Here is a 17,053-nt window from a genome sequence, read left to right as displayed (position 1 = left end):
GCGGCGGGTGAGATTGACTGCATGTGCAGGGAGGGTTCTGGTTACAAATGCCTGGAATGAAGCAAGCAGGTGCTGGGAAGGTTATCTGAGGAGAGCGCTGTGCTAATTCTCTGCTGCCTCTCACTCACCCCCCCGGGTGGCACTTCTGCAGGTGAGGCTGTGTCCAACGTGTGAGGTGAGACATCACCACCCCCATGAGCAGCAGCAGCAGCTTTTAGTGTGGGTCGTGTCCCCAGAGAGCAGAAGTGGGTCTGAGTGTCAGCGGTGGGCGCTGGGGGTCCTTCCCTCTCCCAGGGAGGGCGGTCATGCAGGAGCAGTGCTTGCTGACCTGATTCAGGCTCTAAGAGCTGATGTGATTTCTGCTTGAAGGTGGCATCTCTGGGCTCCACTGTCAGACAGGAGGCTCACTTGGGGACAGCTGTGATGGTTTCTCTCCTCGCTGCACACCTGTCCCTCTCAGGCTGGTTGTCCTGCTGCAGGATGGCTCAGCTGTCTGCACAATGACTGTCACAGTTTGCAGCTCTGGATATTAAGGTAACCTGAAATTGGAACTGCTTTACCTTAATACACTGAGCTGTGACTTGTGGTTCAACAGCTGCTGTGAGAGCAGCTGATACGTTCTCTAAAAAAAGGGCAGAGGACACAGCGTGGGACAGAACCCAGTGCAGCTGCTCCAAGGTGAGTCATTGCTGCTGCTGAATACAGACCAGAAAAGCCTCCCTGTGTGCACAAATCACACTGGCTATAGTAAACAATGTTTAAAAAAAAAAAAGGAAAATGGTTCATATGCTGTGACAGCATTTTATTTTAGTGTCTCTAAGTGTACTTGCTCAGGCAGGTTTACATTGGTTGAATCTGTTAAGGAGTGTTTTACTATTGCACTGGTTCAGAAAGGAAACCTTTTAATTAAATGAGGATGTCCAACAGGTGAGCCCAGCTCCTTCTAGAGAGCTTGTGCTAAAACTTAAGGCTTATGCTGTTCGGGCTGGCCTAACTCAGCTCAGTTGAATTTAAGTTAGCAAAAGCTGGTGTGCAGCTAAGCTACAAGCAAACCCAGCTTGAGCTGCTGTCATGGGCAGCTGGATGTCAGAGAACACAAACTCAATGCACTGTAACGAGAACAGAGTCCAGGGACACAATGCAGGCTTTTAAGACATCTCCCTTGCAGCATCTAAGAGCCTGATGTTCCTCTTAAGTTTCTTTTTTCCCCCACAGCTCACTTCAAGTTTCAAAACCACTGTTAAAGATTTAACTGAATGATCACAAATATTAAAAAAAAAAGTTACAGCTTTATCTCCACTCTTAATTTGCAATGACTGGAGAAAGGCAAAAGATGACCTCCTATTCTTGATCTGCAAAAGCAGATATTTGTTAACATCTTATGCTGACACCATTACTGGGACTGGAATGCCACGTTTCCCACCTGCACTGCTTCAGATGTACTAAAATAAAAGCAAAATTAAAAGCCTATGTGTAAATCAGTCGAGATACAGTAAAGGAAAAACACGGAGTGAAGGACAGCGACAGGAAGAGCGCTAAGGGGCAGCGCAGGGGCAGGAAGCTGTGCTCTGGGTGGTGCTGGAGCCTTTTCAGTCTGCCCCCAGAGCAGTGACAGCACAGCAGGAGGGAACGTGGGAGCATCCCCACTGCTGACAGCCGCTGCTCACCTCTGGCTGTGGTTCCACAAAGCTTCAGCTGGCACGCGCTCACCCACAGAGCAGCAGTGAGGCCGTTGGTGTTCTGCTCACACTATGGGGGTTTAGGACTGAAAACCACAAATGCTGGAAGTTGAGGCAACTTTTATTGAGACTGTACAAGCAGGGCACTGGGAAAAAGAAAACAACAACAACAGCGGCTTGATGTTGGGACCAGCTCTGTGGAGTAAGAAATTAAAAAGGCACTAATCTGAAGAAAAGACACTCTGTGTATTCTAAGAATATAATTCATTTAATACTGTTAATTTTGTAGCACAAAAAAATAAAACAAGCCGTGATCCCCAAAATAAACTTTAAAAGCTTACACTTTAATATTATTGCCTGAAGATCATGGTCTTTAAATTACATATTGTGTTTTAAAGTTTACACAGTGAAGACTGTCTCAAATACAAGGCCACCTTTCCCACTGCAATAATTGTATCCTTGTCCCAAAAACGCATTTTCATGTAACAACAGCAGAGGACAGCTGGAGGATGCTTTCACTGGTCCCCAAAGGCAGTCTTTTAGGCAGGTCTCACTTTCAGATGCAGGTACTGAGAAAAATGCTCGAAAAATGGACTAGAAAACAAAGGCAGCCCCACTCGTTCCCAGGATGTTAATATAATATAAAAAAATTACTTTACAGGCACGTGAAATGGCACAAAGAATGCTGTTTTTTCCCTTTACAAAAATAATGCTCGGGCTCTTCGGAGCCCCAACCCACACAGGATCTTCCCTTTTGTTGATGCTTTCCAATTTGTAAACAATCACAAATTAAATTAGCGCTTCTCCAGTGATGGACACGGATTGAAACAGTTTTCATTGAAACTTTCAGGCTGCTCAGAGGCTTCAGTGTGTGCACACACACACGTGCACACAAGGGGAGGCAGTGAGCCTTCGTGGTGGACAGCTGTAGTGGCACCACTTACACACTGTGCTTTGTGGCACGGACACCTCGCAGCCCGAGGAGCGTTCATTTACACGGATGGGTTACAGCCCAAACGGCAGAGGCTTTGTACAGCAACACGCACGGCAGCGAGCGGCTGAGAAGCCAGGCAGTCCTTCCAGGAGAAGCACACTGGGACCAGATGCAGTCTTTGTCTGAAAATATTTGTCTTATAGCAAAATGGCAAAGACACGATTTGAAGCGAGGCTCCAATCGGCGCCGGTTGGGCAGCGTGCTGCATTTCAGCACACCTAACGTCACCGAACTGACCGCTGCAACGGAGAAATACCTCATCTGGGGCCCAAAATCTGGTTCACAGAAAGTTAACAATTCTTTTCTTTCCATCAGATGCCACTACACACCATTTTTGCATAGTTTTGAAAGAAAATCTTTTGCTTTTCTGCGCTATCAGAACATAATTCAACCTAACACAACGCACGTGTTCAAGGTGCACCTCATCCATGAGGAGATGAGGCAGGACGCTTAGTTTCATGAAAAAAACAACAGGTTAAAAGCTATGTTCAAGATCTCAAATCTCACAGTATTTATTTACGCACTTGGACATGCAAAGGAGGAATTCCACAACCAGTCTGAAGAGCTGCCCGGAAACAGGGCACATCTGAAGTAAGGTTTCTCTGCAGCAGACTGAGCTTAGTGCAGTTGCTGTGTTCACAAGGTGACTTTCAGTAGTACAATCCATGTAGTAAATGTACAGGTGGAGTCAGGGCACAGAAATTCATGACCTCCTTCAGTCAAGAGAGCTGCGTAGCTTTTTGTTGCAAGACAACCCGTCGATGCCTATTGTCAAGAATTACTCTTACAGCACCAAACACTTCAGTCAATGCTACTCTACTTCACAGTTAATTTGGTAGTAAAATGCTCTACAAGAACTTCTAGACCGTCAGCCACTTGATTAATACTACAAAAGATAACTAACAGATGAACCGAGAGTTTCTTTAAAAAAAACCAAACACAACAGCATTTTACATCTCCTGTTGGAAATGCCATTCGTACATTTCTTCAGTGTCTTCCATTCAAGGACCTCATGGCACTTTCAGCTGAGTGAGAACAATGTACTTTTACAAGGATCAAGTGACACAATCAACAAGAAAACGCATCGGAACTGAAGGCAACGATAAAAGTGACATTTGTGGGACGCAGTGAGGGCTTGCAGGTGTCTGAAGTTTCTCTTTTTGCTACAACAGACAGCTTCAAATGTTGAAAAATGAATGCACGGGGGCACTACTGTTTTCCTGTCAGATATTCCTGGTTTTCTGCAGATGTTTTCCTTTATCCAGGCTGTATTCTGTTAAATCGGTGCTCAAGTTATTTTAAAAATATGTTCCAGTTCACCTAGAAAACACACTTAAAGAAGACAGAAGATACCACTGTACCTAAGCTTTCACATCCTGTAACAGGCTCAGGACTTGACCTGCATGGCATTGATAACACAACCATATAGTTCCCTAGTAAAGGTGCAATTACAACAGTACAGCTCATGTACAGAAAAGGGGAGAGAAAGCTGTACTGATAACAGACACCCGTGTGGCCTCCTCCAGCCTAAACATTAATTATAAGGTGGGAAAACCTTGGCAGCTGACTCCAATTAACCATTTTCTAGAGGATGCTGGGAGTAGGAGGGGTATAGGGCATATATAAGCCAGAGCCAACGCCTTTGGAAGGGTAAAGATTGTAGCATGGAAAGATTTGTGGTGTGAGGGGAAAAAAAGAGAAAAGAAAATAATTCTGGAAGAGGAGCACAGCAATGTGGAGATGCCCTGGAGAAAAAGGTACTGTGTTCAAAGTCTTCAGCAAGTTGGGGCGGGTATAGCTAGGAAACTTGGGAGTGATAAGTGAGCCTACAGAGAAATGGGTATAAAAGGCTTATGTTTAAATAACAGGCTTTTATCATATTTACCAACGTCTTCTGTCCTGTTCCTTTTATACTTCTTTGTGCTGTGGCAATCTGATCCATCTCCCTACCAGGTAACAGCTTGGTGACAAGCACTACTAGTTAATAAAGTCTACTTCCAACACTGCAGAAGGGCTCTGTGTAGACCAGGCCAAAGTGTTTCCCTTTAAAGCTCACTTACTACAGTTAGTGCTTGCAAAATCAACAGAAATACTTTATGTATGTAAAAAAAAAAATGGGTTATGAGCGTGAACCCCTCCTAAGTTTCCTTATAAATAAATGCCTCAGCTTCAATGCAGCTCAATCAATGGTTATTTGTATTTAACACACACTTTCAGGAAAGTCAACAACAAGCTTAAGAGTTAACAGAAATGAGCAGCTTCTAATGCAGCTGCTTAAAATACATAAGCTTCAATTAATGTCCTTTAAAGAGACCATTATTGTAAGTGTACTACCTTAGGGCAGGTTCTCTTAAAACTAAGTCTTCTTCAGTCCTAAAATTGCATTTTTGTTGTTGCTTTTTGTTGGACAGTAACAGATGAGTCGCATGTTTGCTCTAAGATTAGGGCTCTTCCTACTGGGCAGGCCAAAACAAGTCCACGGAAGTCTCAAGAAGGGTTTTCTTCCCATGCTTGTCTGCTATACGCTTCAGTCTTCTCCAGCTTAAGGCCCAATACAGTTTTAAAAGTGAAACCAAATTCTGGTTGATGTATCTATGGTATGAAGGTCAGGCAGTGACTTCAGTTGTATGTATTCCAAATGTGTATTAAAAGAACTGTCAAACTGCAGCAAGCTGGAAAAATGGGCAATGCTAGCAATGTGCCATTTAGCCATCATCCCACCTCAAACAACACTAATGAGAGCCAGGAAAGGGAAGCAGCAGTGTAAATCAGATCAAGGGAATCATTCGTTCTCGTCTGGGTTTTGAGGGTCAAATATTTTGACATGTGTGAATGGGAAGAGCCCTTTTCGCCCGTTGACCTCTCCTTCCCACTGACCGTTTATGTTCATCCTTGTAACCTTCACAATATCTCCAACCTGCATCATTAAAAACAGCCATTAGCACATGAGAATCTCACCTTTGGTACAAAGCAAGTGAACAAGAACAGTAAGTACAGCTTGAGAATTAAGAATATAATATAATAGCTTTGCATAAGCTTTAAAGGGAAAGAAGTTATTTTTATTTAGCTGAAACATTTCGTTGCTGGAATCTGCACCCTTGTTGGGAAAACTTAACATATATTTATATGTTGCAATAAATTGCTGAACCACACCTTTTCCTGTAGAAAAGCTTACTTCATGCTACAGTATATTTAGCTTAGACAGGCTGACATCACTAAAGCTACCACAAGTAATGAGATGTAACATGCATTCAAAAGAGCACACTACTTGTTTTTTAGCATTAGCAGGTTTACTTAGAAGGAAAATTCTCTTTTTCCAAGAGATTCCTGTAGCAAACAGACTCAGAGCTCCAGCTCTGGCTGTCGCAGTCGAAGAAATTTGGTGTAGTTCTCTAAAATTCTGCATGCTTCCAAAGCAGACAAAAGCATTCTCAAACAGTTGTTCCCGAGTACAGGGATTTAGGTTGGATGTTAGGGGGAAGTTCTTTACTAGGAGAGTGGTTAGGCCCTGGAACGGGCTGCCCAGGGAGGTTGTGGATGCCCCGTCCTTGGACGTGTTTAAGGCCAGGTTGGACGGGGTCCTGGGCAACCTGATCTGAATGTGTATGTTTGGTGGCCCTGCTAGGCAGGGGGGTTGGAACTACATGATCCTTGGGGTCCCTTCCAACCCGGGTGATTCTGTGATTCTGTGATTCTGAGTATGGGATGCACAAATTCTAGCTTGGTTTGCTGCTTTCACCTTCACTTCCCGTCAGAGAATTTGAAACAGGAACAACAACTTGTCGAACCTTTCCTATCACAACTGTGTCTCTTCCTATTTGACCAAAGACAAGGCGAGCTAAGCTATGATCAAGCAAAAAAAGCCATCAGCCCAAGTGGTAAATTACACTGTTTAATGCTGAGTTTAACTTGAATCAGGATAATTGGCAAAGCCCAACGTGTGCTACAGCAGGCAGAGCTGAGGACTACCTACACTCGTTTCTCCCTGAACTGCTTCAGAAGAGCTGAGCATGTGGCCTGTTGCAGCAGCCCTCTAACTGCACCTCCCTTCCTGTTTACTGAGTTGCATCTATGTGGTAACTATAGTAAATATTAGACAAGTGCCATTAGCAGCTAATAGCTAAGGGCACAAAAGGTAGAGCCACGCTATGACCAACAGCAAGCACCTCAGAAGGTTCTTCCCCAGAGGAGATCCAAGAACTACACAGCTGGGTTTCAGATCAGCAGCCAACTTCTGTAAGCTCCAGAGGTAACAAGCTGTGATCTTTCTGAGGGAAAAACTACCTTGTATTATTGATATAGTATGTGTAACAATTTGTGTGCATTATCTAAATAACACTGCGTGTAGAACTGACACAGGTGGCTTCAGGACCTTGGCAAAGGACTTTGAATTCAAACTTCTCAGTTAAGATGTGTGCATCTTCCATGAAAGAAAAAAGCTGACTTTACAAAATATATTCCTAGAGCCTCCTGAAAGCAGCTCCCATTACTGCACTAGGTGTTGTTTGAAGATTGCTCAGAAGCATTCTGAACCCTGAAATGAGACTTAAGATGTTACAGTGAACTCTGGTGCTCAGCGTTTGGAGCTCTGAAAACTTCTCAGAAATGTAAGCTTGATGTTGTGTATTAGAATGGAGTTAGACTTTAATTAATACATTTGCCCCCACTCTCTTGCTCTGCTTTTACCACTACTTGTAGGTTTTTTCCACTTCCCACCCAGATGTTCCAGATGTCCCACATGGAACAATCCTCATCTTGTACTTTCCAGATAGGAAAATCCCCTCTGAACTCCTATATGTTTCTGTGATAATTGTGAGACTTTCTTCAGTTGTCATCTTCATGTATGCTGTTCATAAGCTCAAAGATGAAGCCTGTGTATCCTAGTAGTTACACACTGCCTGATAGTTAGCATGCTCCTGTAGCATCAGTGTGGCTGGTTTCCATCTCTTCCTGGAATGCTGCAGCTTGCTTTGATGGCGTGCTTGAGAAAAAGCACAATTTGTCTGACTTCTCATTAAATGGAAAGTCTAGAGAAAGCTTTATATAGTAACAAGATGACTTAAACAGGAACCTAACAGAAGCCTCTTCAGGAAAAGGCTGATAACATCTATAAATAACTCTATGTTACTCTGCTAGATTTAAGTAACTTTTGAGGACAGATTTGAGTTCCAGGATTCAGACTCAAATTCAGAAAGCCTCACTGCAACAGTCAAAACCCAACAGGAAACTCTATTTGCACCACTCCATAGAAACAATTCACTTGGAAGCATTTTAATCTTATTAATGAAAAAAAAAAAATTGGTAGTACACAGGCCCAAAGAAACACACAGACTCGTGTTCTGAGTCAGATTTAATTCTGGCCATGTGCTGCAGAGTTGCATCCGAAGTTTGTGCAGAAGGCCTATAAAAATATCCTTCAATTTGACTGATTTCTACAGCATGGATGGGCTTAGGACTGCAGATGAGCAAAAATTAAAGATACAGTAAGTGTATTATTTTTCAATGAACTGCCATGAAGATCAGCAATCCAGGAAGTTCTTTAGACTGGGCAGGGGGAGTTGTTAGATCTGTAGCAGCTGTTAAAGAATGGTAGCTGAGAAAAGCTTCTCAAAACTTCGTCTTGTATACCAAGGACTGCTGGATGTCCTTTGCTTTAAACAAAAGGCAGTTGCCTTAAAGACTGAATGAAATGGCAGGCTGAAACAAGATTCTGGGGAAGGAACCTTGATGTCATGAGCAAGTGATTGTTGCATCTGTGTTAATGACCTCTGGATTAGCAACATCTGAAAGAATCCGGCCAAGTAGTCCCTCTCTGCTTTTTCCTCTCCCCAACATTCCCCAAGCACAGTATTTGGTAAATTCTCTTTAAAGCCTCTACAGTAGGGTCAGCTGAGGTGGGATCTCCCATGAAAGTTACTTAACATGCTGTTGTTTTTAGAGAATGTTTCAGACCAGTTGGAAGGGTTGCCTTATGATTAGGAACAGGACAGTCAGGAGATCTGGTTCTATTCTCATTGCTGCCACAAACTTCCTGTGCAATTCTGGACAGCTCATGGGCCCTTATCTGTAAATGAGGATAACGCTTCCTTAGTGTCAGCATCCCTCAGATAAGCAATTCACTTGTAAAGTATGCCAGCATCACTGCATGGAAGCATCAACTGCTGACGTGAGTAATACTTCTGAAATGCAGCCATCTGGTTCCACCCAAACGATAAAAATCAAAATGCATTTTAGATAGCATCCTTTCATTATGTCCCTGTTACAGCATGAATTCAAAGCCCCGGGGAAATGCAAGTTGTGGAACATGCCAGTCAGAAAGCTTACTTCATTCACTCTAAACTCTTCCATACCTGTCTCCATTTGAAGCTGATTCATACACTGAAAAGGTTTCCTGCATGCCATTTGAGTCACGTACCTCAGATAATTTAGCATGTTCTATAGATATTCCAACAATGAAATTACTCCATCGCACTGCCCCCAGAAGATAGAAAGCTAAAAAAGGAGGCAGAGTTTGGTTGAACTACAGGCAGGACAAAATGAGACTCTGAATGAGACTCTAGATACTGGAAGGTTGAAGAAACCAAAAGGCTGAGAGCACACCTCTGTTACCCTAATTTTCATGCTCTGAGCCAGAATTATTGCTCAAACCAGAGCATGCAGTCATTCAGACCTGAAGAAAGATCATTCCTGGAGATGCTAGAACAGGTCAAAGGGCAGCACAGAAATGCTGATGGCCTCTAGATACAATTAATTTAGCCTCATCTAGGAACAGAGCGATGTAGTTTGGCAATTGTCATACCTGTACTTGAAGTGCAGAGGTGAGACTGTAGTACTACAAGAAAGCACAGTTTTCCATTAAATTATGATAGCCTGTCTCCTGCTAAGCATGTTGTGATTGCATGGAATTTGGAGGCCACAAAGCTTCAATAGAGGAGCGTTCCTGAGCCATGCTAAGTCACAGCTTTAGCACAGGAACTTGCCTAGGTTCTCTCTACTGCTTTCAGTTTCATCTGAAAATAAGCTCTGCAAACAGTTCTGAGCGTGAAGACGCATTGGACTGTAAGGCACTGAATGCAGCCACGATGGGAACAAAGTAAACTGGTAAAGGAGGTCACAAAGATTAAGAATGCATATAATCTCCAATGTAATTGTTAGCCTTATTTTCAAATGTAGCATACTGGGAAGTTGGTACATATCAGCACAGGCACAGAAATCCTTCCACAGTGTCATTTTCCATTAATAGCTATCAGAACTAATGCTCCAAAGTCAACTTTTAAAATGCAGGACCTGTGCTTGTACAGTTTAAGCAAAACTGTCATCCTTGTGCTTGGAAGCATTTTAATATTTAATGCAGCAAGACAAAATTTCCTTAGCTAAGAAAAGCACTATGCTTGTTGTCAAGTGATAGCAGCAACCTAATTTCCTAATTAAGTTCTACTACTAGCACATTTTGCCCTACTTGTCTCAACTTTAAAATAGAGGGGAAAAAAAGTTACCTGTAACCTAATTGCAACAAGCTCAGGAGAAATATCGTGTCAGTTATGCAAGTGTGGTGAACAGGTATTCATTTCACCAATATATTTCAGTGAAACCTTAACTCTGTACTAGCAAATTAATACATCTGTATGTTTGATATAGGATGTGCAGATACAGCTGCTTAATGCTACACAATGCTGGCACAAGTGTGGAGGAAAAAAGGCACTTACAAAAACTGCTACAAAAAAATATAATGAAACTCTGTATATATGTCAAAAATAATCTTAAGATACCATATTACAAATCTGGATATGAACTCCAGGACTGCTGCTGCCCTCAGAATGGTGTCTGACAAATACCTCACAGGCACTGAGAATAATGGTAGGAACTTTGTTTTGTCACCTGGTAGACCAAAGAGTGGCAGCAGCTGCTGCTCTCCTGTTTTTTGGTTCCTTAAGTTATTCCACTCTGTTTTATAAGGGGGAAAAAAAAACCAACAAAACAGACTGCTAGTTTTTAAAGGAATTATGTATCACTGGTTTGTCTGCTGGCTTTGCTAGACATGAAGAACGCTGCTGCATAGATCCAAGCAGAGTACTCAATTCTGTGCAGATGAGCTGCTGCTTCAAGGTAAAATGCAGCAGGTCTTGGAGTGCTGGGCACTTAAACCTGCACATCATGTACTGCCTTAAAACAAGGCTTCAGCAGCGTACTGCTGTGATCAGCCTGGCCGTACAACTACAGATTATTAATGCTGAGAAACCTGAAGGCAGGCTTTGCTGCCCTGTAGCACAGGAGCAGTGCCAGCAGTCTCTGCTCTTACAAAACCCAGCGCTATCTTGTGTAACCTCTGAGCACAGGGCTGCCCTCCCAGTTTTCTCAAGGAAAACCGAGGTTGAAGAAGAGCAGCGTGTAACCCTGTAATACAGAGCTCTGGTTCCAACAAATACAGGACACTGCATCCCTGTCCTTCATATTCCTTCCTCTGGAGCAGCAGAAAGGAAGGAAGTTGCCTCTTGGCGAAAGTACACAACTAGAGAAACAGATCTTGGCTGTTGCTTTTATTGTGAGGGTTTTTTTGTGTGTGCGCAGTATCTTTGGAAATGCTACATGTCAGTGCTACAACTCAGTAGGGTCACAGTGAGCAACTGCAAACTTCAATCATTTCATTAAAAATGCTAAATCCACGCTGCCAGTGTAATTAACTGAAGTGACCACAGTGACATGTCAGTCTTAGAAAGAAATGCCATGCTTCCTAATGAGTATCTTTATAGGGGAAAAAAAGGACATGGCAATTACCCTTAAACTTGCTTGCCATTAAACTTTCCCATTTTATAAACTATTTCAAAGTTAAACATCCTACCAAACATCTTAACAAGGATTTTCAGTAGAATGTTCACTTTATAAATTGTATCTTTTCACGGGAGAAACTTCAAAAAAAAAAAGTTACCTCACCAAACAAGTTTCTTCTCTGTAACAGGCTATGGCTCTTTATCATGTCTTACATTTTGACAGCTTGTGTAAACAACTGCATACAACAGAACAATCAGACTTGAAAGCAGAGAGCTTGTCATTTCCCAGGGTTCAGCTTGAAAATGGGACATCTCTCCACTTAAAAGGAAGTTGAGCAGATTACTATGCAACAGCTTTATTTACTCCAGATGGTATTCTGCTTCTTTCAAGCACTGTTTGTGTGCTGACCACGGAAAGCTAAAGCCAGCAAGCAGATATTCTGCTTTCAGACTGTTGTATCAGTTTAGATGAGATTACAAATCAGTACAACTGTACCAAGGTGTTCTTATCCACAACAGCTGAACTGTGACTGAGGCTGAATACTGCAGTATATTGTTATTTTGGAAGAACACTGCTAACTTTCTTCCCCCAAACGTTCCCATAAGCTGTTCTTTCTGTGCTTCTTACAAAACTTCTAGTCTAAGTGAACCCTATCATTTTCAATAGTGTTTAACTATGACCTCCAGTAGTTTGGATTAAGGAACATGCAGAGCCCTGAGAGGGTTGGGCCAGCAAAAGGTGTTAAGCAAACAAAAGGAGGATCATGCCAGGAATTTGGAGCTTTCTTTAGAAATGGTACATGTGACAAAAAATATGTTGCTGCAAAATGAGGTTGCTCTCTTTTTGTGCATGGATGGAAAAGCTATAATCACAACTCAAACCTGCATGCTGGCCAGAGAATGAATCCTACCAGTATATCAGGGCAGTTAAATGATTGGATTAACTAGGTCACTAAATAGCAAATAGGAGAAAATTCATTAGTGAGAGCCATCCTCCCAAGCAGTTCTGCTACCTTGCAGCAAAGCAGGTTCCCTCAAGTTGTTCTATGACACACTGATAACATAAAATCAACTGCTTGCCTTACTGTCTTCAGAAGCATGAATAGTTTTGGCAGGAATCTTCTGTACGGAGCAGTTGGCAGAGAATTTACTTTTCTTCCTATGCTGATTTTCACACACTGTTCACAAATGACAGGCTGCTAGCTTTTGTAAGACTCAAGGAAAACAGTGATACATTTAATTTTTAACCCTATGCCAATAATCACCTGTAGAGATTGTACAAGAGGGCAATTTTGGGAAACTTTTATGAATAACCAAAAGTGACAAACAAAACCTTTTGAATCTTAGTGAAAAGCAGCAGCTTCATTTGCAAACTGAGAAAAGGCAACAGGAAAAGTTCAAAAACATTTTCTAAAATCCCTACTCTGCTTGCTAAGGTGTTGTTGCTTCCCTTGCTTGTTTCCCTGCATTTGCTCCTTAAGCCCCCCACCCCCCACATCCAAAAAGCTACGGTTGAGAATCAGAAAAAATAACTGTATCAGCAATCCTTACCTTTCTACTTCAGTTCTCAGCCTGGAATGATCAATTAAACATCCCTTCTCTAAGATTAAGTAGAGAAGCAAAGTCACTTCCACAGAAGGATGTATATATTCTACTGCTCTTATAATATAATTCACTGTTCCATAGGCAAGACAACAGTGCATTAGGCCTGGGTTCTGAAGTAGCTTAGTCAATTTTCTCAAAGGAAGTGGTGTAGGTGAAGCAATTTTTGTACGTCTTTCTTCAGAACATAACAGAACTTTTCAGTCCTTTGGCACAGATAAAGAGACTCCACATAAAGTCATCCACACCTGCTCTGTCACTAACAATATTTAGTTTATTTTTCAAAACCATTGGAGAACTGTAAGACAAAGGGGAAAACTCACCTCTAATGCCAGTGCAGTCTTGTCATAAGCGCAGGGTACTCTCTTTTGGATAGCTTTGGCATAGACTGGTCCATTCTGCGTGGATGGCAGAGGGTTGATGACTGCTCCAGGTGTACTGGATACTGTGGGAAGGGGACTTGTGGTCTGAGGCTGAGCATAAGCATGGGCAGGTTCTGGAATACCGTAACTGTTGGAATTTCTGTTGCCGTGCTTCCCGATAGAAGATCTAACTAGCTTTTCTACATAAGGAACAGGAATCATCCCAATCCGACCATCCTTGTTTCTGGCACTCCACCACTGTTCTTCTGGCTTCTCTACAATTACCAGTATTTCGCCCTTTTTAAATGGCAGATCCTCAGCATCGTTGCCAGGAAAGTCATAGAGAGTCCGAACGTATTCCACGTTTTCTTCGGCAGCAGACATAGCAGGGGCAGATCCAGATCCCATTGGTGGACTTGGATACCTGAGATTAAAAAAGTCCCAATTATCAACTGGATATCAATTAGCCGTTGTTTTGCACTGCCAGTAACAAAACTAGCCACCAGCTGCACACAAGGAACACCAGGTAAAGGAGAACTACCTTGTTCACCTATGTAGCAACATACAATAAAAAGCTATCATAGATGTAAAAAAGAAAAAAAAAAAAAGGTATAATAAGGCAAAACCTTAATTACTGCTTTACTTTCTCTTTTGGATTATTGTGAAGATGTTAAGGTAGAATAAAGACCTCTGTGGCTTAAGTTATGAGAAGTTGTGATATATTAAGAATAAGTGAAGAAGTTTTGGTTGACTGGGGAGGAGCTTCTGGAGAGCTACATAACCCTTTCCAGTTCATTGCATTTCCATCTTTAACCTCAGCATCCACCTCTGTCAAGAATCCAGTAACCCTGAATGGCAAACCTGAGGGGGCACAGTGGGAAAATGGAAGCAATAGTGAAAGGAAGAATATGATAAACTCTACAGTCTTTCTGATGCTGTAGGCAGTAGAGCATCCTTGTACCAGAAGGCTACTGCTGATATGCAGGATTTGAGGGGCAGCCATATTAATACCAAAAACCCCTTTGTTTCAGGACAGAGACATATTTAATGGTCTTAGGAGACCACACATTTCCCTTCCATTCTGGAAAGTAATACGGAATTAAGCTCCCTGATCTTATTGTCCTAACTTCAACTCTATTTAAGAGTACTTGTAATTCCTGAATATCTAAATACCTAATAGCATAACGTGACATTCTTCATAAGAAACAGGAGGAAATACTAACATCTGCTGGAAGGAACATACCACAAACACTGCTTTCTATTATATATATATATATATGCACTTCATGAAGTCAGAAGAACTAAGAGCCTGCAAAAGCACCTGAGACGTTCCACGGAAAAGGCCAAATTTTCGAGAGAAATGAGAACTAACAGTTCTGGAAGAAACTTCTGTCTACCCCTATTCTAAATGTAGCCCATTGATTTAAAGAAAGTAAATCTGGAAGTGCTACCTCCCACTCTCTCTCTTGCATCACCAAGTTTTTTTAATATAGACAGAAGTCCAAACCATCAACCATGTCAGTGATTTTTTTCCCAAGATTTCGGAACAGTAATTGTACTGTGGATAACCACTTCAACCCCTTTTGTAGCTTTATGAAAAAGCACCTCAGGTCACAGTATGCCAGGTCCCATCTGTCTCTGTGCGCTGAGAACACCACCAACATCTGTCTGCAATGAATGCCTTGAAAATACGGTAGTACTAAGATGTTCAGGAAATGTTTCATGCAAGGTATGACACAAATACCCAGAGAACAAGTGGAATCAACTAAGTTTAAGTTGTGGAAGCCAAGTCCTTGCTGTCTATGACTAAGAATGAGGTGGTTTATTTTCAGAAAGGGTTGACAGTACCCAGGTTAACAAGAACAGAGATGAGCAAGAACATCACTGCAGTATAGACTTTTTTCCTCCAAACTGTCTGTAACTTTAAACATACGCATAACCTTGTGCAGCTCCAGTTAAATGTTTCAGCACCTGTAAAAGATGAGGGAATTTTTCACCTACCCTTTTCTTTAGCCACAGCACAACCACTACCAGAAGGTTTCTCAACAGCTTTAGGAGCTCTTGAGGCCAGAGCTTTGTCACGCTCCTCCCACCACCTGACAGCTCTGCAGAGCCTGCTGACCACTTGCCTTTTTCAATTTGACGCTGTGGTCGACTTTTGACAACTTAGTGATTGTGATTAAGAACTGGACTATAATAACGTTAAACTGTGATTCTAAAACTCAAAAGTTCCCCCTCCCCCCCAGTAACTTGTTAACCTGAAAGAAATCCCTTCAGCTGCAGAATTTAGAATTCAAGCTATTTGATTTTTTTTTTTTAACTGTGTCATTATTTTAATAGCTTTTCTCCTTCTTTTATCTAGGAAGCCCAAAGGATGAAATAAATATGTTCCAGGGTTACTGGTAAGCTGTTTAGTGATGCAGCCTGCAGGTATGCCCTGTGTTGGGTGCAGGACAAAGAATGAGCTCACAGCCAACTCACATTTTCCCATCCTCCTAAAAGAGCATTTCTTGGTGTATGCATATGCAGAGACAAAGAGTGCCATAAGCAAACAGAGATAAATGCTTTTGCCCTCTTCTGGGGGAATGCCACTCTCTAAGTCTGGGAAACAATGTTTTTGAATGCACGAGAATTCAGTCAGCACCACGAAGCAGGAATCACAAAGGCACGACCTGTTGGAATCACTGTGGATGAGAGGCCAGAGCAACTGAGTTCTGAGGCCATACTTCAGCCAGGGAGGGGAAGACTTCTGAGCCAGCTTCTCTCAGCCGTCCCAGTAAGGGGACAATACCAGAAGGCTGATACAAAGCAAGACCACACCCTCCTGCAAGACAATTACAGCGGGTGGCAGGGATGTTCCCAGAGCCTCCGCATCTGCTTATATTCATCACAAGGACGGGCCCTACTCGCTATACTGATGATAACCGTAACGAGCAACCCACGGCCATCACCGAGAGCCCTGTCCCAGAGTTTCAAAGCAGACGAACCCCGCACAGATCCCGGAGCTGCAGCACTCACCTGGGCGCGGGCTCGATGAGGGTGGTGGTATCCAAGTAGTGGATCTTGTAGAACTCCAGCAGGGCGGGCAGGTGCTCGAACTCCTGATCGCCGATCTTAAAGCGGCGGTTAGGCAACGAGTTAATGATGTAGTGGGACACCCGGGAGTTCTCGGATACCGACAGCACGTAATCCCCCGGGCAGGTGGACGAATCCCGCACCAGGAACATGCCATGCCGCTGCCCCTGCAGCCGAGTCTGCGCCTCCGCCCGCGACACCGGACCCACGTACCAGCTGGAGCGGTCCGACGAATCGAACCGGGCGGCGGAGGACATGGCTCCGAACGGGGAAGGGCGAGGGAGGGGAGGAAGAAGGCCAAGAGCCCGGAGGCCCCGCGGGAAGAGGAGAGCCGGGAGGGGAAGGCCCGGAAGGGCAGACGGCGGGGCCGGGGGCGAGGAGGAAGCGCCCAGCCCGGCGGACGGGCGGCAAAGGGACAGGGGATGCGGCGGAGGAAGCCCCGTGCCGCCGAGGCGGAGGCCCGAGGATCGCCGGGCGGGGCCGGCCGGGCGCGGCGCTCAGGGCCCCGATGTGCTCAGCGGCGCGGCGTGCGGGGCGGCATCCTTCCCGCCTGTCTCAGGCCCGGGCGGGCTG

At 43.5% G+C, this 17,053-nt stretch overlaps 1 protein-coding gene across 1 annotated transcript; it reads right to left on the bottom strand.

Annotated features, from left to right (window-relative positions):
* Positions 1–1,782: 1,782 nt before the first annotated feature.
* CRKL (CRK like proto-oncogene, adaptor protein) lies at positions 1,783–16,902 on the bottom strand. The gene is made up of 3 exons (XM_042865771.1): positions 16,424–16,902; positions 13,367–13,829; positions 1,783–5,590 (listed from the first exon to the last, which is right to left on the bottom strand). Exons 1-3 carry the CDS (start codon positions 16,735–16,737, stop codon positions 5,456–5,458), a joined length of 912 nt encoding a protein of 303 aa, XP_042721705.1. The 5' UTR covers positions 16,738–16,902; the 3' UTR covers positions 1,783–5,455.
* Positions 16,903–17,053: the final 151 nt, after the last annotated feature.

This window comes from Lagopus leucura, unplaced genomic scaffold (assembly GCF_019238085.1).
Source record: "Lagopus leucura isolate 7727_CA_CO unplaced genomic scaffold, USGS_WTPT01 Super-Scaffold_806, whole genome shotgun sequence".
Classification (NCBI taxonomy): Eukaryota; Metazoa; Chordata; class Aves; order Galliformes; family Phasianidae; genus Lagopus; species Lagopus leucura.
The sequence above is the reverse complement of the archived record's forward strand: the minus strand, read 5'-3'. Positions and strand labels throughout refer to the sequence as shown.

What these genes read in the sequence shown, in the direction of transcription:
- CRKL (XM_042865771.1), bottom strand. Translation starts at nt 16,737, where the DNA reads ATGTCCTCCGCCGCCCGGTTCGATTCGTCGGACCGCTCCAGCTGGTAC. An exon ending in CTCATCGAGCCCGCGCCCAG is followed by an intron (nt 13,830 to 16,423) that starts GTGAGTGCTGCA and finishes TTTTAATCTCAG; the next exon opens with GTATCCAAGTCCACCAATGG. An exon ending in AGACTGCACTGGCATTAGAG is followed by an intron (nt 5,591 to 13,366) that starts GTGAGTTTTCCC and finishes TTAATGATGCAG; the next exon opens with GTTGGAGATATTGTGAAGGT.